This window comes from Cyprinus carpio, chromosome B6 (genome assembly GCF_018340385.1).
Source record: "Cyprinus carpio isolate SPL01 chromosome B6, ASM1834038v1, whole genome shotgun sequence".
NCBI classification, from domain to species: domain Eukaryota; kingdom Metazoa; phylum Chordata; class Actinopteri; order Cypriniformes; family Cyprinidae; genus Cyprinus; species Cyprinus carpio.
Window position 1 is genome coordinate 20397843 of NC_056602.1, and position 25300 is coordinate 20423142.

At 34.3% G+C, this 25300-nt stretch overlaps 1 protein-coding gene across 4 annotated transcripts in view; it reads left to right on the forward strand.

Annotated features, from left to right (window-relative positions):
* The window catches only part of LOC109101966 (P protein-like), an 85949-nt gene extending 65802 nt beyond the window's left edge, over positions 1 to 20147 (forward strand). For 2 of the 4 annotated variants that reach the window (XM_042726135.1, XM_042726134.1), the window contains exons 23-25: positions 903 to 996; positions 3779 to 3872; positions 19702 to 20146. In XM_042726135.1, coding sequence (XP_042582069.1) covers positions 903 to 996; positions 3779 to 3872; positions 19702 to 19789 — 276 coding nt within the window. In that variant the 3' untranslated portion in view covers positions 19790 to 20146. Of the gene's footprint in view, positions 1 to 902; positions 997 to 3778; positions 3873 to 19701 lie in introns of all 4 variants that reach the window. The other 2 variants (XM_042726137.1, XM_042726136.1) reach the window with 1 other exon arrangement.
* Positions 20148 to 25300: the final 5153 nt, after the last annotated feature.

Genomic DNA, 25300 nt, shown 5'->3' on the forward strand with positions numbered 1-25300 from the left:
TTTTCTGCAAATATGCAATCTTTAAATTACACTACACTGGTGGGAAGATCGAATGCTTATGTGCCTTGAGAAACGGATGCATGGATATTTGTTGTTGTCACCACAGGGATGGATTCTCTGCTTCTCACCATTATATGCTAATGCTAAGTACTGATGGCTATAGCCATTGTGTAGTGTTTTTGTCTCATTTATATCCATGTAGATTTCATGCCTGGGCCAAAGTGGTGATGCTTGGATCATACATGCTGTTTCATGAGATTTTCATCTGCTGTTTATTCAAGCTCTGTGTCTGTGCAAAAAGAGAGAAATATGGATAAAGAAATCTAATGTCATCAGCTATTGATTTTCTTGTTCTTGACTCTTGGAGCAGAAGAATATGACTCAATCTGCTAATAGGTTGGACAGCTGTCAGAATTATTGAATATAACACTCTTCGTGACATCCACAATGTTTAGTTCTTGACAGATGGTTGTTTGTAATAGGCATTGCTTAATTTTTTTCCCATCTATCTACAGTATCTATCTATCACATACACACTATATATAATATACTGGTAACACTTTAATAAGCCTTTATGTATAATGCATTATAAAAGTAGTTTTAATGTGTTAATTATGCCTTGTAATACACCTTATAATGCATTGAACAATCTCATGAATAATTGTAACCACAATTAATACATTATAACTCTCTATTCTCTATTATCAATTCATTGTTACACTAAGCATTTTAAAATCGGTTATAATTTACGACAAGACTTACTGTGATGTATTACAACGCACGTTATGAATTATTATAATGCATTATAGTCTTTAATAAACCTTTATAATGCAAATATAAACAAGGTTTTAAGGAAAGTGTTACCAATACATTTATCTGGTGTGTTTTTATTTCTTCTACAGATTCCTGTGCTTATAAACCTCAGTCAAGATGCCGATGTCAACCTACCAATCAAACCTCTCATTTTTGCACTGGCTATGGGAGCTTGCCTTGGAGGTCAGTTGCATTGTTAATTCTCTTATATATCATGTAACTGTTTTTTTTTTTTTAAACAAACATGCCATTACAGCAACCTTGGTTCAAGTGGATTGACGAACTTCAATGAATACTATGCTTTCAAAAGACATAATTTGTCGCGTTTCCTTCGAATTGCAAAACACCTCCTATAGAAGTGAGAAGTAATTACTTTTCCTAAATGTATCTGTGATATATAACTAGCAATTCATACTAGTAATTCAGAAAAACATTATTTCAACCTTAATAAGCTGTGGTTTTTCAATGCCACAAACTTCTTCCTCACTGGCTTTGAAAGCACCACAGTGCACAATAGATCACTCTACATTTAGGAATATAGTGTGCTTACAAGGCCATCTGAAAATGCTTCATTGCTTATTTGTCTCTAAGGACACGGAGAGAGATGTGGCCTAATCAAAAGAAATGCATTGCCTTTAGTATCGATCCATGAAATGCTAAGACAGACTTCTGGTTTTGTTGTCATGCTGACACCTTTCAAGATGTGAACCTTTCATATGAAGACCATTCTTCTACAAGGCCAGACAACATGCTTTAAGAAATATGTCTTTTAGGAAATGACAAATTGATGAGTGCAAACTGCCTTTAGAGTTTTAAATTGTTCAAAATCAGAAAATGCATCCCCTATAAGGCATTTAGTCATTAAAACGAAAATGTGGTTAAAATACTTTTGTGAAGTAATCAAGAACCTTCATATATATATATATATATATATATACAGAGCTGGGTAGTAACGGATTACATGTAATCTGGATTACGTAATCAGATTCCAAAACTCAAGTACTTGTAATTAGAGTAAACTACTTTTTAAAATACTCGTAATCAAACTACAGTTACTTTTTTTATGGATTACATGATTACATTGTATTTACACAATGTTAATAAGTTGTTCACAATTCACAGATTCTCCTAAATTTCCTTTTTTTAAACTTTTATATTTTTTCCTATTAAACCTGCCACATATATACATTCGTAGTTCTTCGAGTTTTTCCGGCAGAGAGGGGGAGGGATGTCAGAATTGCGCTCAGAAGAAATCAGTAACAAGATAATGGAAAATGGAGGGGAACACAGCCTTTAATATGTTCTTTAATAATTTTTTTTTTTTTGTTTGATTTAATACTTTTGTTGATTTTCTTTGTTATACTACTTTATGCACTTCAAGTGTTTTGAGATGAAATATTTAACTTAGATACGGTCTTTAATATATATATATAATATATATATATATATATTATAATATATATATATATATCTATAATATATATATTATATTATATATATATATATATCTATAATATATATATATTAGCAATGTTATTGTTGTGAGTTTCATGTTCTTTAATATTCATTTTTGTAATATCGCTTGTCTTTTCCTCATTGTTACTATGCACATAAAATGTTTTGAAATGGGTAGAAATTTCATTGCTGTGTGAATTTAGTCTTTTTCAAAGTTCATGTTTGCAATGTAGCTATTTTTTTATGTTTTTCATTGATACATTAATATACAGTGTTTTATTAGATTAAATATTTGACCTGGCAGTGATATTGCTGTGAATTTCATGTTTTTCAATATTGGTTTATGTAATGTAGCTGTTTTCTAAATTTACTTAATTATAAGTAAATATGCTTTAAAATCATAAGATGTTATTTTGTTTTATTCAGTGTTACTAGCAAACACTAACAGCAAGGTACATTAGTGTAAGTATTTTTTAAGTATTAACTGTCCATACATTGCACTTGAAAAAGAAGCTATTATGGCTCTTGTTGGTGAATGAAATATATTTTGTGGAATATATTTTTTCTTTGTCAAAATAGTACAAGATTAGACTAATTCAATATATGTGATATCAAATAAGGGTTAGCACAAATGTAATCTAAATGTAATCCTAAAGTAATCAGATTACGTTACCAAAATGTGTAATTCTAAGAGATTATATTACTGACTACAAATATTGTCATGTAATCTGTAATCAGTAACTGATTACAATTCATAAGTAAATCTACCCACGCTCTGTATATATATAGATGGCGTGAGATTAAATCCTATATATATAGACACATCACACTGGTTTCATCCCAGTTTTGGATGTTTTATGATATTGAGGTGTGGCGTGAGATTAAATCCTACATCTGATGAAGCCACCTGGATCAGAGGTGGGACAATAAATTGAAGAACACATCTAGATGCTCCAGAGTACATTTTTCAAGACATGCTATTGATGATGCTGATGACCTCTGTGCTTCATCAGAAAGCTATCATGCCTGTGGTTTGAGTTGGGACAGAAGTCCCACTTCGTGCCATGCATTACCAAAGCAGGTGATACAAAAAAAAACCTTGCTAAATCACCTCTGCAATTTAGCACTGAAGGTCATTTCATTGCTGGTACTCTAACAGAAGTGATTGCACAGTGGAGAACTTTAAATTGCAATCAGTATAACAAAATCTGCTGTGTACATTGGTACCAAATCAATTCTAATATTCATTTATAAAGATCCGTGTGTGTACAGTGCTGTATTTGTAGAGGACTTATAGTGCTATTTAAACATTTAAAAATTCTCAGATCCTCTCTCTCAAGCCAGACTCAAGTGATTGGTTAGAGTACATATGGAAGAATTCACTAGGCAAACATTTCTTACGTTTATTCTGTAAAAATAAATGAATGCCTATGTTTATTCAAGCTATTTATTTGAGTTATCCATGATAGTCATTCATTTTTTTCTCCTTTTTCTCTTTCTATTCCCAAAGGAAATGGAACACTGATTGGAGCATCTGCAAATGTAGTGTGTGCTGGGATTGCTGAACAGCATGGTTATGGATTTTCCTTCATGGAGTTCTTCAGGTATTTGTGTTGGGCACAAATTTATTCTTGCGCGAATATTTTTTCCTCTTCATAAAAGCTAGTAACAGCAAAATTACCCAAGAGTGCCCTGGTGCAAAAGTCAATCCCCTAGCTTTATGTCCAGATGTTTATAGATTTTCATATACTCTCACTCTTCAGGGAAAACCGTGATCATTCCAGCCAGATCTGTTGGCCAGTGGTAGCTTAAATGGGTTCTGTTTCAGGGCACACTTTTCACCAGCAGCTCCTGCAATCTGCAGCTTCCGGTCATGTTCTCCCTTCTCTTCACATTATAAAATACACCATTTAAAGCTGGAGCAATATTGCAGTCAAAAAGAGAACAGCATAACCTACAGTTACAATAAAAATGTCACTCAACTCGAGCTTGTTTAATATATGCAAACGTTATGTCTTATAATATCTTGTATGTATGTCCTCTGTATTTATATAAGATGCTTTGTTGTAAATACATTTGTCTTGCATGCTCCGTGTAAAATCAGTGTAAACTGATCATGTTTATCATGTTCCAAAAATATTCGTGTCACTCTCTTTTTAAGAAGTGACAGACCTAGTTTTAGAGAGACTCTTAAGACAGCTTGATTTCAAGCACTCTCTAGGGTATCAACAAATACATCTGAATGTGGAAAAGGAGCTGCTCGCTGATTACCTCTTGGTGAGAGGCTTGTGGAGATATTCACCGTCTCTTTTGATTCGGTTCTCCCTGCTTGTTACCACCTGCTCGATGGAAGTGCTTTCCATGCAAATACAGATGCATGCAGATATCTGGCTTTCTCCCAGTCGGTGGGGTGTTGGTGGTCAATGGTGAAAAATAGGAAGTTGAATGCACATCTGATTGGACTGTGAAATGATCCCGGTGGGAGACAGTGGGGTCTTTCAATCCCAGTATATAAAATCTGAAAAGGATGTTCAGACATGCCTAGCACAGAGCCAGACATGAAGGCACTTCACACTTTCACTTTTACCTTAGGGATTTGTGTCTTTGGCTTTAAATACTACTTGTTTTGAAATTTGCCCAACACCCTATGCATATATATATATATATATATATATATAGATATATATATATATATATATATATATATATATATATATATATATATATATATATATATACAGTACAGGTCAAAAGTTGGGAAAACATTACTATTTTTAATGTTTTTTGAAAGAAGTTTCTTCTGCTCATCAAGCCTGCATTTATTTGATCAAAAATACAGAAAAAAAATGTGATATTGTGATATATTATTACAATTTAAAATAATTGTTTTTAAATTTATTATACTTTAAATTATCATTAATTTCTGTGATGTAAAGCTGAATTTTTAGGATCATCATCACATGATCCTTTAGAAATCATTCTAATATGATGATTCATTATCAAAGTTGGGAAACAGTTCTGCTGCTTAATATTTTTTTCAGAACATGTGATACTTTTTTAGGATACTTTGATGAATAAAAAGTAAAAAAAAAAAAAAAAAAAAAAAAAAAGCTATGTTTTTAAAATAAAAAATATTTTGTAATAACAATATACACTACTGGTCAGTAATTTGGGGTCAGTAATTTTTTTTCTTTCTTTTTTTTTTAATAAAATCAATACTTTTATTCAGCAAGGATGTGTTAAATTGATAAAAAGTGATAGTAAAGAAAATATATTATTAGAATATATATTATTAGAATTTCTTTAATTTTGAATAAATGCAGTTCTTTTTTAACATTTTATTCATCAAATATATTAGACAGCAGAACTGTTTCCAACACTCATAATAAATCAGAATATTAGAATGATTTCTAAATAATCATGTGATAGACTGGATGTTACATGTGACACTGAAGGCTGGACTAATGATGCTGAAAATTCAGCTTTGCATCACAGGAATAAATTATTTTTTTAAAGTATATTCAAATAGAAAACTATTATTTTAAGTTGTCATAATATTTCACAATATTACTGTTTTTTTTCTGTATTTTTTGATCAAATTAATGCAGGCTTGATGAGCAGAAGAGACTTCTTTCAAAAACATTAAAAATAGTAATGTTTCCAAACTTTTGACCTGTACTATATATATATATACATATATATATATATATATATATATATATATATATATATATATATATATAATTTGACTTTTTATTTATTTAATGCTTTCATCTGCCATTAATGTAATTTATATTATTTATATGTAATATATTTTAGATATATTTTGGGGGCTTTTCTATGCTATTCATTGCAATTAATTCTGTTAATTAATTGGCATATTGTGTTTTTATTCAGATTAAAAACACAATATGCCAATTAATTAACAGAACTATATGAAACACTTGGTTCATTAAGGTTAAATTGGTATCAATTAGGTATCATGAACTTCCATTTATAAATACTTTTACAGCATTTTTTTAAATTGCAAGTTTTATGAATTAACATTAGTCACTGTATTATGAACAAGCATAAATTTATATATTATATAAAAAAATTGTATTGTTACTTCATGATACTTAAATGATATCTAATGTATGAACTAATAAATGCAACTTTATTATAAAGTATTACAAAAAAATAATAATATAAATATAAATAATAACAATAATATAAAAGTAATATAAAATATAAATAATAAATAAAATAAAAATGTCAATTATAGTTTTATAATACTGTATACAATTTATACAGTTTTATTTGTAAAAATAAACAACAAAACCATTAAACCGGACAAAACATACAGTAACAATCCATATTCACTGACAAGCAATCACTTACCATTATGTAGTTCCTTTGCTTGTCTGTCTAAGTGGCCATGGCACTTTTAAACCCTGAAACCGGAGAAATCAATGGCATTAGACAGGGCCCAAGGCCCTCGGCTCAACACAGGGAAGGAACGGGAGATCAGTCTAAACGGCACACCAGACAGGGAGATAAGGTAGATCAATTCAGGCTAATCTTAAGTGTGAATCCAATCCGTTCTAGAGTTAGCAAGAACCCCAGATTCTGCCTCACTCTTCACTTTTAGTTGAACGGCTGCCAATTGCTTCCGATTCTGTTTCAGTAATGAAGTACCTCTGCTAAGCCAAAGACCTGCTCGCTGTGTGCACTCATGAGACATATTCTTGGATTCCCTTCTTCCTCGTTCTGGGGCCCATAGGACTATCCAGAGGCAGGTAGAGCAGCTGGGCGACTCCAGGCTGAGCCAAATGGGAATGGGCTGGTGGCGGTGGCAGTGGGGTGGGTGAGGGAGGAGGCAATCGCCTGTGGGAACTTATTTTTTTGGCAGTGCTAGGAAAACAAACAGGGTGGCAGCAGATGTTTGAGTAATTGCTCATTCATCATTAACCTCCCTCCTGCCCGATACTCACAGAGAATTCAAGCCATCCTTATCAACCTCTGCATGTCACCTGAGCCGCTTCTATACCTCTTCAGGTAGAGTCTCAGAAGTAGATAAATTGCAATGTAATCCTGAACTTCTACGTGTTTGCTTTTTGTATTTTGGGGACTCATTTGTATGCCCTGTGATGGTTGGAACTTTGTGATGAATGGGTCCTCAGCTCAGCCTGTAATTGGCTGATTGGTCGGTTGCTATGGGGATGAAGGGGGGACTGAGACTGTCTCTGGCACTCTGGTTAGAAACTAGTGATGGACCAATTCTCAGTATAAACAAACTGTTAAGTATGATTTTTGCCTCAATAAACTCCTAATATTTTGGCAAGGTAGTTGTTAAGCTTAGGTATGACTAGGATTAAGGGATCTACAATATGGTCAAGCAAAATAAAGAATTAATATGTTCTTTACAAGAGCTAGTCCAATATGCTAGTAATATACATGCAAATAAGCAACTAATTAATAGTAAGAATAGGTGGGTCCCCAAACTAAAGTGTTAGCAGTAATTCTTACTATTTAGTTTCACCAGAATCCATTTATGGTTTATCTTAATTAATGACTGGTCAGGATACTCATCTAGTCTTCCATCTAAATGATTAGTAGATTAGTGAGGTCAAATAGTTTTAAAGTAGTCAAATAGAATTTTTTGGTCACACTTTATTTCTTACCCTTACCTGACCCTACCCCTAACCCAGTTCTCGCTATTGATGCATCATTAAATATGACTTTTGCCTAGATTTTTTTTTTGCCTATTTATAGTTAGTAAGGTAGTTGTTAACTTTTGGTATTGGCTAGGATTAGGGATGTAGAATATGGACATGCAGAATATATGCTTTGTATGTACTAATAAACAGCTAAGAAGTTATTAATAGGCATGCTAATAAGCAATTAAGTAATCAATAGGGTGAATTGGTCCCATTGTCACCAATTTTTGTTTTCGCTTTAATTTTTAGCCAGTGTCATTTAAAAGTACAGTTTTCAGCAGGGCTGTCACTGTTAAATACAGTATAAGGCAAAAGAAAATTAGCATGCATATTTATTCAATATTTTTAAGTGACCTTAAAGGATGCATTATTTTGTCTTGCACTTTTTTTGTTCTGTTGCATACATGCAGAAGGGTCTATTTTTATAGTTTAGTTTTTCAAAACACCAATACATAGTTCAGACATCTCACTGGCTGATAAAAATATCTAAAGTATTTACAATGATTGCATGTCATTACTGTACTTTTCAGTGACAGTTTGAAAAGTATCCTCACCGCATTCTGTGTTGTTCTCTGGCAATGAATTTAATCTAAACTTTCTGCTTGCTCCAAAAGTCTTGGTCTGATCTGTCCAATTGTAAGTGACAGGAAGTCTTCCACTGGTGTTCAGATGAGTCCAGATTTTATTAAACCGTGCATCACTCTCTTTTCCTGTCAATCTCCTGCCCTTTTCCACACACCCTAGCCTATCCCAATAGTGGCGATATTGGCTTGTGACGACTCTCTTGGCTTTGCAGCCTTGCCCCTCTGACCTCCATATATACTTTTTCTTAGAAAACCATCGCTGACCGTCTTCGGCATAAGCAGGTTAGTCTGAATGACCAAGGCTTTGGGGACCTGCTCTTAAATGGAGCATGTTTACCACACCAGGGCAAGTTGCCTATATTGAGCAATTGTTTTTTTTTCTCTTTCCAACATCCATCTTCTGCTGGCATTTTTCGTCTGTGGCCAAGCCCTCTGAGTGAACTGCAGAATTAATGAAGTGACATACGGAGACGTAGCCTGACCAGCTGTAAAACTTTAATGATGCAGAGCTTGTAAATCCATGGTATACGCAGTTACCTCACATTATTGGCAGGCTATATTTTTGACTCTTGACATCTTTACAGATACTGTAAGTGTGACTTGAGCAGCAGTATAGGGAAGAACCTGAATAGACAAATGAACTGTAACAGTTTGATTGCATATTGTATATTTTGTACATTTGTTTGGCCTTTTGATAATATGAGGGATATATGAGTGTGAGTAGTTAAAGGCTCTCTGATGATTTCAGTGCAGTTCTTTTTACTTTACACCACTGAAAAGTAAGAATAGCTAGACATTGCTGAGAACTGTAAGTAGCTGCTCTGGTGTAAAGATCAATCTAAGATAGCCAAAACGATTAGAGCACTAGTAACTAGTTATTTTGTAGAAACTGCAATATTATTTCATTACACACCGCAACACTTTGATAGCCTGAGTCAATATAATATAATATAATATAATATAATATAATATAATATAATATAATATAATATAATATAATATAATATAATATAATATAATATAATATAATGTTTGGTAGTTCTACTACTGTAAAATCCCACCTTCACCCATAATAACTATTACCACTTACCACTAAATACTACCTTCCACCAATGAGCTAGGACCTGTTATCAGTGTTGGGAAGGATACTTTGGAAATGTAATAGGTCACAGATTACAAGTAAAATTTACGCCAAACAACTAGCTTTTTTACAGAAAATATTCAGATGTAGGCCCTTTTATAATTGTTAACATTTTCATAAGTAACTGTAATGCAATTACACATTTTTTTTCTCAGTTAATGTAACGGATTACAGTTACCTTTTGTAATTAAATTATGTACTGTAACAGCATTACATGTAACTAGTTACTTCCCAACACTGCCAATTATGTAGTGTTTATTTAAACACAGTACTGAAATGGTACTTTTGATGAAAGGAAAAACTGAGCACCAGTAATGTGAGTATTTTTTAAGATATTTGCATCTGAATGTGTGTGTGGTTTAGATTAAGGCACATATAAATATAGATGTATGCATTCGCATACAAATGCATCAGCTTTTTCATTAATGCTGAATTAATTAATTAAAAAAGTGTATTACAAAACACTTCCAGCAAAGAATCCATGAATACCATCAACTTGCTTCAGGGCAGATAAACAGTTGATGTAAATAAAAACAACATACAGTGTAGACAATACTGGCTGATTTACGTGAAAAGGGCCTCATTCTGTTGTTTTCAATAGACAAAGCCCTGCTTTCCTCTTCTGTGCATCTCCCACGTCATGTGATTTAATTAGCATTATTTGCGTAATTAGCATTCCCATTTACAGCTGCGATCACTTTCACTGCCTCAGTCAGCCACCTTCTAATACCTTCTGGCTTTAAAACAATATATAGCTGTATAGCTTGTTATGTAAAGACAACTTTCCAGCTCTAGTGCAGGGCAGGCTGAGACATTAAAAGATGGACATGACTTCTACTCTAAACAGATTGAATGAAGAGATCTAGTGCTCACAGAAGTTAAACAAGGATGATTGCAACCAAGCATGTATTTATAAATGTGTTTATATACATTTTTTTTGCCTGGAAGTGTGAATTTGCTTTAGGAGGGGTTTGTGTCTTGCTTAATCCATCAACCAAAAGAACAAGTGGTAAACAAATTGAAGAGATAACAAAAAGCAGAAAATATGCAAGAAAAACACAAAAAAGTTCAAATAGAAGTTTCTTTAGTTTTCAATCCATAAAAGGGTTCTTTGCACCTTGGGAGATTTTGATTTTACTGGAAGCACAAATACAAAATTAAAGCATGGTTTGGACAATGCAAGCTAAGTAGTGCATTGCATATGATCATATGTCAAAAGATACTGTCTGTCATATCTCAAGAGATGTTCTTCATACTTCATGCTAAAAGAATGCAATAGGCCACTTATTCTGACTGTGGCTATATGACTGCTTGAATACGATTCAGTTTCACTAAGATTATCAAAGTTGTTCGACTGTTTTAAGGTGCATTTCTAATGCCGTGCTTAGAAATTATTATAGTACAATAGGTCTGTAATTGCTGAGAACTGAGCCACTTTAATTATTCTTTTTCAGAGTAACTCACACTATAACCACTTTTTTAACCTTTATGAAATAGCTTTTAGATGTAATCATGATTGTTGGCCATTCAGACCTTTTATGATCAAAGTTTCATGCTATTACCAAGCTGCAATAAGACTCCCTCTCCGTGTCAAATTATATCACTCTCCCATTAGTTTGAAGCCCTGTGAGAGTCTTGGCCACGAAGGAATGCTTGTTAGGGATCGCACTACATGCTAATGGATTTCCTCTTTAACATTCATTTAGGAACAAAGAAATAGGCTTTTAAAAGTATATCCTGATTCTGATGTTTCAGTCACTGGTCTATTAAGGTGCTGCACTTCTAGAGGCTGTCAACCTCAAGTCTCATGTGATTTTGTGTCTGTAAGTGTTTTAGGGTGAGACTTTGCAAATGATTAGGGGCCCATTATTGCAGATAGGGAGGACCTAGATTGGTGCTATTTATAGCTGCTGCTGTAGCGTCACATTGGGAGCGTGATTGATGCTGTCAGGCTTCTGTAATTAAGGGAGGGAGTTTAAGTGGCACACCTGGGTATACAGGTTTACAGAAAGGGAAGATCAATGTTTGAGTCTATGAGAGAGAGAGAGAAAGAGATGCAAGCTTTCAGAAGAACGCTCATCCATGTGTGTTCTTTATACATTATATTAGTTTTAATAGAAAATGTAATGTTGTTTTAAAGGAAAGAACATGGAATTATTTTTTAATCACATTTTAATTGTTGCTCTGCTTCTCCGTCATTTTAACCTGAGACTAGAAGACTTAGTAATATGCTATTGACTTTTTTATATATATATTAACAAGCTAAATTAAAATACAGTATAGCAATATAGTCTTCAAATATGTTTTAAAATATCAGTTCAAATTGTTCAAGAAAGTATTCAAGTAAACAATCAGTAGTAAAGAACAAATAAATTAAAAGCCAGCTTGTCAGTATTGATTACTATTTGATTAATATTATGGCATAATTAAGTGGCATTTGAAATGCAATGCCTCATGCCAGATATCAGATATTTTGACAAATCCGAATTTTTGTCCTGCTTGTTTACATTAATATCCCACCAAGATGGGCTTTTTGATCAAGAAGTGCATTTGACGATTCACTGCTCAAAACCAGACGCCTCTCTGTCTGCATACTTGGTCCCAACAAAAAATAGGTAAAAAAAAATGTTTCTTTTGTTATTTTAGTATTAATGTGCTACTGAACTAGTGGTTTTCATATCCTGGGTTTGAATTAGCCAATTATTTTAATTAGTTAAAGCACTGTGATTTCTTCATCCTGATACAGAAAGCTTATTGTGTTTTGAGCTTTGCAACCCCCCCACCCTGTTTTTTGTTTTTCACAGTTTCACTTAGATCCCTAGAGAGACCATGTTATAATGGTCTAATGTGAAACTTAGTTCCGTTTCATTTTTTTGTAGTGAGTGGAATTGCTCATTGCTTTTTCACCTCTGTTGTACACTCTCTAGAGTAGACAGCTCAGTTATAGCCCTCAGCTAGTCTACCTCCACAGATTTCTAAAAGTTCTTACATTTTTAAAGATGACATTTGAGAGAGCTCCATTACATTTTTCTATTCTCCTATCATTTCTAATGAGTCTCTGTTCAGCTACCACTCTTATAGTGGTGGAAAATGCGGGCCTAAATAGCGTACACAACACCAGCAAAGCTTTTCAAATAATTTCCATTTATATTTCACATCACTGTGGTCAGTTTTTGGTGCAAATGCAAAAATAGTTTATTTAAAAACACCACAATACCAGGTATAATGCTACAATGAACTGTGATTACAGGAGCTCCATTTCATTGCCTAGAAAACTCTCATAATGGCTTCATGTGATATATTTTTTGTGGAACATAGTCCTTAACTCATAGAGCTTCATTCAGTAGTAAAAGGGTAATCATTTCAATCTTTTTGGATCGTATGACATTATTTTAGGAATTGTATAATTTCAATGAAATGCATTTGAGAATGGTTATGTATTACTTTAATAGTACAAATCTGCAGTTTGATAGAAATAGAGGTGCATGTGGTATCATAGACACTAGTAATGTTTGTTCTCTCCAAATGATCTATGTTTTCATGCAGATATGTTTCCTTTTCTTATTGTCTTGAATATCAGAATTGTCATCACATTTTCTTAATATTAATACAATATATATATATATATATATATATATTTTTTATTTTTTTTGAGAAATTCCACCTACTAGCCAATTTTGATATTTAGTTTTGCATATCCCTATTTTCCATTCCTAGTCAGTCTTTTCCCCCCATCTGTTGGTATAAATATTCTTGTATTTCTGTGCTTGTACAGAGGAGAGAAGCAGAATGTGTGTGTGTAACCATGGGCAATCATGGCCTATTGTACAAACAAACCAAGAGCTTGGATCGCATTGTTATTCCCAGTACCATGCCAAGCCACTTTGGCCTTCAAAATCCATCATGTGCCCCTAACACTGGCATGTAAGATAATGGTGGATGTCCAAATGACAAACCATCTGGTGTGTCCTTTTTGAAAAGTACAGAATGATGACAATGATGGCATTCATAATAATGTCTGAAATATCAGGCTTAATCAACACTGACCTTAATTTCCACTCGCTACCGTATCTTTGTGTGACTTTGAGAAAGTCATTTCCTTTCCTAGTTTTAATGGCTTTCCTGTCTTTTTCTTTATAACTAAAAATTGGCATTCTGATGCGTTCTGAGCCCCATGAGATGGGTTTTCACAGTCGTAAGGAAATGTTGTGTACATCAGCAATCTTGTAGTGATAGTGAGTGAGATTGTAGCAGATAGCTGTTCTGATCTCATCACGTTTGAGATGTTGAGAGTTTTTAATACAAAATGTGCCATATAGTCGATAGCCTTGAGCAAGGAAGGGTAGACAACATGGATAAAAGAATCATATTTTTTCCCTCATCTCAAAACAGATTTTTCCCCAAGGTCATGCATATGCGTGTTATGGTTTAGTGGTAAAGATCTGAGCTTATAATTCAAAGGTCTTAACTTTGAACCCCATTAACATGCTGTGGAACTCTTAGACAATTGACTCTTACTGTTACATATTTCAGCAAATATCCAAGCATACAAAAATGCATGTGTACATGTTACATATTACTAGACATTCTTATGAGATCAGACTGACCTTACAGCATTTGCCTATTGCATCTCACATTGTTTTTCGCACCGCAAGGGTTTTAACTCAAAATTGTTTGGTAACACTTTAGCATAAGAACCAGTGTTGGGTAAGTTAGTCTAAAAAAATTAATTAATTACTAGTTACTGATTACATCTTCAACAGTATAATTAGATTACTGTACAAATTACTCTCTCCAAAGATAGTAATAAGTATTTAATTACTTATTACTAATTACTTTCTAAATCCTATATTAACCTTGACAAGTTAATGATAGAGGGATAGACATGAAACGGTTCTTTTAAATCTTTCAAATAAATATTAGATAACTACATAAATTATTCTAGTCACACTTTATATGTGACCCTGGACCACAAAACCATTCTTAAGTGTAAATTTTTCGAAATTGAAATTTGAATAAATAAGCTTTCCATTGATGTATGGTTTATTAGGATCGGACAATATTTGGCCAAGACACAACTATTTGAAAATCTGGAATCTGAGTGTGCAAAAAAATCAGAATACTGATAAAATCGCCTTTGAAGTTGTCCAAATTAAACTCTTAGCAATGCATATTACTAATCAAAAATTACGCTTTGATATATTTACGGTAGGAAATTTACAAAATATCTTCATGGAACATGATCTTTACTTAATATCCTAAAGATTTTTGTCATAAAAGAAAAATTGATAATTTTGACCCATACAATGTTTTTTTGGCTATTGCTAAAAATATACCCCAGCGACTTAAGACTGGTTTTGTGGTCCAGGGTCACATATTAAAGTCCAATTCTCACTGACTACACTACACTGAACAAAATTATAAATGCAACACTTTGGTTTTTCCCCCATTTTTTATGAGCTGAACTCAAAGATCTAAGACTTTTTCTATGTACACAAAAGGACTATTTCTCTCAAATATTGTTCACAAATCTGTCTAAATCTGTGTTAGTAAGCACTTCTCTTTGCCGAGATAATCCATCCATCTCAGAGGTGTGGCATATCAAGATGCTGATTAGACAGCATGATTATTGCGCAGGTGTGCCTTAGGCTGGCCACAATAAAAGGCCACTCTAAAATTTGCAGTTTTACTGTATTGGGGGGTCCGGGTGGTCCGAAAACCAGTCAGTATCTGGTGTGACGACCATTTGCCTCACGCAGTGCAACTCATCTCCTTCGCATGGAGTTGATCAGGTTGTTGATTGTGGATAAAGGTGTTGTGATGGTAGAAGTGGTAAAATGTAGGAGCTTGTAATTGAAACATTGTAAAATTATACCCAAGATGGCACAATTAATGAGTTGCCATCCTTGTGCTCTTGAGCAAGGTATTTAAACTCAGGTTACTGACTCTGATTGTCCTTGTAGTATAAAAAAAAAAGATCATTGTGTCACTTTAGATAAAACATCTGCTACATGAATAAATGTGAATGTAATGCATTGAATAGACTGCCTCAGTATGCACGTTGGAGTCATCTTTGTCCTCCAAACAGTCATAATGTTCTTGTATCACCTTTGTAAGAATTTTAGTCACATTACTCTTCCTTTCATTAGGCTGTTAGAGAAAAAAAAAGCATGACTTTCACTTTAGAATGGTTTATGCAGTACTTAGTGCCATTTAATGTGCTATTTATTTAGCCAGTTTAACAAACCACATGTGGAGCCGCTTTTCAGGTTGTACAACTCAGACCCTGGAACCCCTGTGTTTTGGTGTACATCGATTTGCCCACTTCACTACATATGAATCGGGCACCTGGCTGCTTCATTCACATCACTCAAATTGTGCATTAGCCACCTGACCTGCCCTCAAACCCGTGGCACGTGCACCTGCTTTGATGTATGTCACATAAGTGCCTTATACAGATAATACACACCTGTTTGTTCTGCAGCCAGCATTTAGCCTTCTGGATACTGAACACCTGATTTGTTCCCTGGACCAGCTGTGATCTTTGCCATACTTACATAATAGGCCTTAAAAAATGTGCTTTCCAATAATCTAATTTTAGAGAACGTTAGAAAGAGATGAAGTAGAAGACAGGAAGTGCTGGAGGACACTGTTCCACGTGGAAGTGTATTACCCTCATGTCTCATTTTCTGTCTTGATTTGTGTGCTTTGGCAGCCCCTTTCTCTATTGACCCTTTCACTGATTCCTTCCTTTATTGAAGGGACAAACTAATTGGCTACAGTTCTGGCTTTAGTTCATTTTTGCTGTACATTTAACATTTATGCATTTGGCAGACATTTTCAGTACAACTTGCACTGCACTTAAGGACTACATTTTATCAGTTCATGAGAATTGATCCCAAATTGCTAGCAGCATGATCTACTGTTGAGCTTAAAGGTATAGTTCACACAAAAATTAACATTACACACTGTTAGGCCATCCAAGATGCAGTTAAGTTTGTTTGTTCATTGAATAGATTTGGAGAAATTAAGCATTGCATCACCTGTTTACTTGGCATGGCAATAAATGGGAGCCGTCAGAATGAGAGTCCAAACAGCTGAAAAAAAATTCACATTAATCCACTGTTTAAATCTGTTTTAGACTGTTTTTGCTTATAAATGGTATTATATCTGTGCATATTTCTATTCTAATTCAGACGAGACAACATTTTCCCTGGAGAAAGCAATACTAATAGAGGACTTTTTAATAATGAATTTATTTATTATAAACAGCTTTGACTGGAGTCATGTGGATTATTTGTGGATTTTTGTGATGTTTTTATCAGCTGTTTGGACTCTCATTCTCATGGCACCCATTCACTGCAGAGGATCCATTGGTGAGCAAATGATGTAATGCTACATATCTCCAAATCTGTTCTGATGAAGAAACTGCATCTTGGATGGCCTGAGTAAACTGTCTGAACTATTCACTTAAGCATTTTTTTATTTATTTTTTGTCAAGAGTTGTTTGGTTTAAGACTGTGATTTCCAGCATTATCAGGAAACCTTGTTTCTCCCTCTCTTGCTCGTTTACATGTTTTTTTTTCACTCTTTTTATCATCCATTTGCTTTCCATCATCCTCTCAATCAGTGGCCACTTGCTCTTCTGAGCTTGTTGATTTCTCTATTCCCCAAATGCTCTGTATTTACCCATGCACTCAGTCAGTATCCACTGGGCCGCTGAAGGTATGCACTCAGCCTAAATGGATGTCCAGTGCTTTCATCCTCACAAGTGCTTTGTCCTCTCAGCAGCTCTTTCACTCATTTATTCATTCCAGAATCCCTTTCTACAGGACCTTTTATTCTGAAACAAGATCTGAGTCTTTTATAAACTATCAGAGAAGTAAACAGAACAGAAATTATTAAAATTGCATGTGGATTTTCAGTGTTCTGTAAAAAGAAAGAGTGGACTCAAATCAGCAGACTGTGTGGCAAAAACAAGATGTAAAGGTGCAGTGTTTAAATTCAAAAAACAAGTTTTCATAAACTCCACTCATATGCCATTATTATACTAGACTTTAGACAGGGTAGCACCATATTTTATTTTTTACAAGAATGAAAACAAGGCTGTGAGGAATAGAAGTGCAGTGCAATTAATGGATTGTACTAAAAAAGCTAATTGTTTAGATGACAAAACTTGCAGTAGACAAGTGTCCATGAAACAATTTTGAAAACTGTGTTGTGAAAATTACATGATTATTTAGGATGTTTATATACAGCATATGCTATTGTAAAGACTGTAAGTCTATCAATCACAGCATCGTTTTCATGCGCATTAAATTCAAAATGGCATCTTACTAATATTATATCTATAAAATAATATAATGACAATTATATAGAATCCTCGTGGGTCTTTAACCTTAGAAATCTGTTAAATGTACAGTACTGAAAATGTAGTCCACATGACTTGTGGACAATATTTTAAATTAATTTAATTCATTATTTGCTGATAATCTTAATCTTCCCCTCCGGTGAGCTGTTAAATGGAGAACTGCTGAAACCAGATAATTAAATCAATGAGGCAATTTCAGTTCATGAGCAAATCATTCCGATTCATAAACAAATCATTCTGATTCGTGAACAAAATGTTGAGTTTGAATTGTCAACTCATTCAACTGATTCATTAAAAAGAACTGGTTCAAAAGATTGATTCATTTCTTGATAAGGATCAGCCTGTATCAGTTATCCAGTCACAGCAACATTCAGATTAACGGCTCTAAAGGAAACATAGATTTTTGTATTTTCCCTACTCATATGGCTTAAAAAGACATGAAATATTGCACAGATGTGGTATGGACTACTTTGCAGTTTTGGTGTCTTCCAGACATGAACACTTTGAACTATGTTATATGAAACAAGAGTTACATATAGATGTTTTAAAATTCTCCTTTTGTGTTTCACAGAAAAATAATAGCACAGTTTTGAAATGGCATTGGGGTGAGTTAATAGTTACAGAATCTAATTTACATATATAGGTCTCGATTATTTGATAAAGTGAGGGTTGGGCACTGACATTGTTTTGAAAAAAGATTATATAGTTCTCTGTGTATTTTCTGGGTGCTATTGTCCATGTTCCCTTGATAATCCGTCCACTTCTCTCTATAATCTGTTGATTTCTTTTGTACTGATTTACACAACAGAGTGTCCGTGTGCAGTTCTTCTACTGATAATATGTGAGGTTGGATGGCATGTAGTATAATCCTCATGGACAGATGAGACACAGCATGTTGAACCGAGGGTCAGAAGGTTACTGATTCATGCCGATTGAGTGTGGAGATTAGGCTGGTGTCCAGTTGTAATTACAATGGTAATTCCACTCTCCAGATGGATGCTTTTACAAGCAAACACAACAAGGTCGGTCCACGTGTCTCTGAGAGTTGACGGCTTTGAGGAAAGCAGCTTATGTTAAATGGGGAGACAAGTATCATCAGTCCTATTGCGTCTTCAGCCTTTGACTTCACTGTTAATGCCTGGAGATCATACTTTACTGCTTTTGTCCCCTGCATTTAACTCTGCCATAATGTTTAAAGACTCGCACTTTAATACCACGTCGATGAAGCGGGTAACGTGCCTGCCACGCTCCTCAGCAGGAGAGCATCGAGACCCCTGCTGATCAGAATGGAATCTCACACACACACAGACAGACATAAACAAATGCTCCGTAGAAGGGAGAATAATGCAAAACTGCTCAGAAATCGACATATTAGCAACAAAGAAGGAATGAAACAGGGAGGGATGCTGGGTGATGCTGAAGGATGAACTTTCAGTGGAACGCAAGAATACAGTCTTTTATTATTAAGAAAAAGCACCAAGCATCAGACTGTGTTGCAAAATCTTTTCCCAAAAGCTTTACATTGAATTCTCCTAACAGAGTGGGATTTACAGACTTTCTAATGTTCAATTTTCATCTTCATAGGAACTTTCATGTAGGGACTCATAACATGAATTCTCACTGTGCTCTATTTCACAGGTTGGGCTTCCCTATGATGCTGATGACCTGCACAATAGGCATGTGCTACCTGCTCGCAACTCACATTGGACTTCACTGGAACACTTAAACATTCCCTCTACTATATGGGGAAGCAAAAAGACTTTGGGTGTGTCTGCAGTTTACATTTGTGTGTGTGTGTTTGTGTTTTGAATGACACATCTGTTCTTCTTGGAAGACCTGGTTCATCCTGAGGGACATAGCTCTACATGCAGGAGAGGTACAGAGAAGATAAACCATGGGAACATCTGATCATCTGCTGTATTCCTACAGGTGTATCACACTGCTATGGTGCTACTGCTGTTTTGTGATAATGCTACAAGAGAGAGTTTTTTTTGGGGAAACCTGTTTATATTTGCCAAAATTGAAGAAAAACAGATTTTTTTTTAAATAAAAAAAATGCAGATCTGCTTATTTTATTTGATGAAGCTTGAATTTTTTGAAATTCCTTTTTTGAGACATCTTCCAAAAGGAATCCTCTGTGGCCCAAAATTGTTTTAAGAAATCTTAAAATGGTACAATTTACATGATTAACCATATTCAGAAAATCTAAAATAATTTTATGCATGTAGTTATCCATTGATTTCATGCTGAAAATTTTGACCCACCAATGTCTGCATAGAGTATAAAATTTAAATGCAAAGTTTTTAATGAGAGAAGTTTAATTTGCACAACATATACAGTAGTTGGGTAACACTTTCTACTTATGATGACTGTATATAAAATATATTAGAATGATATTCATAATGCCTTTTAATGCACCTTATAATCAAATTTATGGTGTAAATAATTGTAACCACATTTGTAATACATTATAATGCATCACTCTAAAAAAATGCTGGGTTATTTCAACCCAACTTTGGGTCAAATTTGGACTAACCCCAACTTTTGGGTTAAAAATAGAATGTAAAAATTTAACCCAACGGTTGGGTTAGTCGAATAGTGAAATAAAAATATTAACTGTTGTTAACATTATTAACATTAATAATGCTTAAACATTGATCACAAATAACTGTTTAATGCTTTATAAAGGTGAATAGTGAAAGGTAAATATTAATTGTGGTTACGGTTGTTTACAGTATGAATGTGAATACCTTTATATAAATGAAGACCTCTATAGTGCATTATACAGTACATGCTTATAGGACACATGGAAAGTGTTACTGTTGTGGGTGTTGTCAGGATTTTAGTTTGATCATTGTGTTCAGTCACTGTTTGTTTGCTTCAACAAGAAATTCTTGCATCTGATTGCAAGGAGAGAGTTTATTTAATCGGTAATGCATTATATGTTTTAATCAGTTCCCACCATTTAAAAAAACAAAACAAAACAAAACAATTATTTGGTCATTTCAGATCTGACCTAATTAAACAATGCTATCATAATCCACTACAGAACTACCAGCTATTTTAGAATTAATTGTGTAAGTACATTTAAGCATGTTATTGACTAAGCAGTTTAAATGTCACGACAGTACCTTTTTAAGTATTAATTTATGTGTGGATAAGCTGTAAATTATAACTTCACTTTAATGTACTTGATTTTTAATTGATCGTATTATATAGTGCAATGTAGGCTACCTGTAGAGTATATTTTTTAAGATAGTCATATCTCAATAATTCACCCATTTCTTTATACTCATATTGCCCCTAGTGTTTTTTTTTTCTTTTACCATCAAGCTTTCAATGACTTGTAAAACATTTTGCGTACCAGTTACGTTATGGGTTTAAAAGAGAAAAAGGCATTTACATCATGCGACAACTTCTGTAGTGCTTTGATTAGCATCAGCTGCTGCTCACTTTTGCTCCATGAGCAGTAAAACTTGGAATTGTAGGATACGCAGAGTATGACAAATGGATCAATAATTGTAATTTGCCCATTTGTTTGTTCATCCCGTCTGCTGCATATCTTGAATGCACATTATCAAATAGTGAAGTTGAGCATGCATATCACCACACAACTACATGGAATAGCTAGAATGCCTAAGGTGGAGGAAATGAATTTGGCAAAGAGGTGCTGATTACCTCCAGCAGCCATGAAATGTCACAGGAAACACTGGGCAATGGAGCAGTCAGTCAGAAACTAAAATGCCTTTGATTATTCCCTTGTTTTAATAAATTCCTCAAACAAACAAAAAAAAAAATTCAAATGCCAAAGATTTTTTTATTCAGGGAATTACTATACTGTATGTGATTAATTTATAAGAAGCAGTGAAATGTTACAAATTTTGAAAAAATGCTTTTGCCTGATTAAATGTCTTTTGGCCATTTGGTACTTCAAATAATTTTGATCCATCTAAACAAAAATAATTTTTATATATAAAAAAAAAAAAAAAAAAAAACAAAAAAATAAAAAGCATTTAAAAAATTTTTTATAACTTAAGTCATAATTTGAAATGTACTTAAAGTCACTTTTTTACAGAATTAAAAACAGAAATGCGGGCTTCCATAAACAAGAAAACAAACAGGCAAAAGAAACTGTGAGAAGATTGTAAGCATCATCTAACAGCAATTTTAAGTGTCACACTTAACAATGAACCTTTAACCAAACATCTAAAAGCATCATCTTGAGCAATCTGGATGGGTGACAGATAAATCTGGGACATATTTTACCAAAAAATAAAATGCCATTTGGAGTAATAATACAAATTGATTTTATTCCTATATTGTGCTATACCACCCAAAATGGCAGCTTAGGGATCTACAAATAAAAATTCATTGAATCTTGGAAAGATGCAGCTGTGGTCTTGAGTGTATAGTACAGCACTACTGTGTGTGTAGCTGTTTATATTTATATATATATGGCTGTGGATTCTTGTGTAGTGTGTGTGTGTGTGTGTTCAGCTGTGGGAACTGGCTGCAAAGTGAGGATGTTAAAAGGTAAGTCAGTTCCCCACTGAGTCAGTCTGAATAAAGCACACTGGGCTAGACAGTTGCACATATGGCATGATAACACTTCTGCCGTGGCAACATCTGCTGAGCATTCGCAGAATCCACTGCATGTTTCAGTCTCGTAGAGCATTAGTTATGAGTTAGCATGAGTTATTTCCTTGTAGTATCACTGTAACACATATGAAGCAAAATAAGACTTAAAATTGAACTTATGAACTGTCCGTTCAAAACATTTTCCATCAAACCTATAAATAATGTTTTTGAAATGTTAAACCTTTCCTTTTACATAGCAGTGCTGCAATTTTTGCATTTATTTCTTGATTGTTTGAGTTTTGAATCTCCGTCAGCTGGTTCCATTAGTTTCCAGCTTATTCTTCCCTTGACATTCTATCAAACAAGGCAATGCACAGATTTATAGGGTAATGGTTGCAGAGAATAGCTTTTAACATGAGGCATTACATTCTGAAATGTCCCCGAGTCTACAGGCTCTGATTAGAAATGCGTATTAAATGGTATATTGCAGAATTTAATGGAAAGAGATTTTTCTGACACAACCAGATTTACCTTTTTAGCTGTACAGCTGCTGTTTAACTATTTCAATGCCTTTTAAAAGTAAAAGGTTTCCCCCTGTATTTTATATAAAAAGTTACAAAGCGCTTATAATAAAAACAATAAAAGTGTCCTTTTCTAATTTAATCTTTGGGAAATGTACTCAAACTGACAAAGCAATGTTATCAAAATAATAAATTAGAGAATGCACTTCCTTTCAACCAGCTCAGTTCTAAAGTCTGTCCTGTAAAAGCTCTAGTTTCTTTCAGCTGCCAGATTACACAAAAGTAAGCTACAACGAAGCCTTTGGAGGTTCCAGATTCTTACCAGGATTATTGGGTGATTGAAGGAACATGTAGTAAATGTTTTACCACTGCCAGCTTTCTTTTTTTTCTTGTTTTTTTTTTTTTTTTTTTAAGGGCTCTTAAAAGCATGAAATGGACAGGGATATTTTTTTCCCGTCTACCTTTCACGTCACAGCTCAGTATTGTCACTAATAGAGGGCTTGGGACTGTGTGTGGATCCCTTCTTTGTAGATGTCAGTTTCCTCCAATTGCAGTGTGGTATGAGGACGGATGGCAGATTTCAATCTGTACCCAAGTCCGATTTCAAGTCCATTGAATACTATATTCAAACAAACGTCAGTGGCATGAATGACTTCTCAAGGTATCAAAAAATCTCTGTTACAAATATGTGTAATATTCAAATTTAAATTTTCTAGAAATAAATACTATTTATTAATACTGTTTAACAAAATAATACTTGTTCATGTTATTCTGTAATTTCTTAAATCCCACGCCTTGATTTCTATTTTCACCCAGCCGTTTGACAAACAGATGTGTCTCTTTGTCACAAATGCTTTCATCAGTATGAAAAACAAAAAGGGAACTTTTGTTTTTGCAGTTCTTTGATTCAGAATAAAGCTGGTAAAGGCCTGACTTAGAATTGTTTTGTGGTGTTGGCATGTCAGTCCATTGGGAATCTCACAACTGGTGCAGTGTCCTTAAAGCATTTTTTTTTTATTTCACTGAAAAATTACATTGTTTCTGTTTCTTTCTTGTTTCAAGTGAAAATCACATCTCTCTGAGGCAGTGAGGTTGGCAGGAAATTGCATTATCGAAGACTTAAACAGGCTTTTGGGTGGTGGCAACAAAGCACGTGGAGATACAATTTCATTATAGCTAAACTGATGCAATTTTGTCCTTTATTTCAGTGTGCCCCTATCAGTTTCTTTCTTCCAGGTTAGCCTTTCAAGGCTTAATATGCAATGTAAATGCCATTTAAAGAGCTGGATCTGCACCCCAGCTGCCAGCATTGATTAACGTTAGTTAGCACTGAATGAGTCATTATTGTGGTGCTGCATCACCCACTATCTAATCTATATGCTTTACGCTTGTTTGAGGGTTGATCCCTAAGGGAGGGAAGTGTTTGGCTCTTTTCCAATCTCATATTCCTGTAGTTTTAGTTCTAGTCTCTGAATCACTCTAAAGTCTTGAATGAGAGAATAGAACTGAAAGACTTGCTTGAGCTTGTCAAATGTCATTCAGTGCTGAAGCTCCTAAACCCGCTGACACCAACTATATAAGTGGAACAGATATTCCACTTATTTGAGGGCCAGGTGTTATCTAGGGAGGTTTATTTCAGCTAGTCCAGGGGTGCCTAAAATTACACAGTTTGAGATATATACACTCACCAACCACTTTATTAGGTATCAGGCTGGACTCAGTTTTGCCTTCAGAACTACCTTAATACTTCATGGCATAGATTAAACATGGTGCTGGAAATATTCCTCAGAGATCTTGGTCTATAGGGACATGGCAGCTTTATGCAGTTGCTGCAAATTTTTTGGTTGAAAATCCATGATGCCAATCTTTCATTCCACCACATACCAAAGGTGCTCAATTGGATTGACATCTGGTGACTGGAGGCGACTTTATAGTGAGCTCATTGTCTTGTTCAAGAAACCAGTTTGAGATGATTTCAACTTTGTACCATGGCGGATATCATCCTAGTGGAAGTATCCATCACAAAATGGTTATAAAGGGATGTACATGGTCAGCAACAATACTCTGGTAGGCTGTGGCATGTAAAATGATGCAGTTGGTACTGAGTGGCCCAAAGAGTGTCAAGAACATGTACCCCA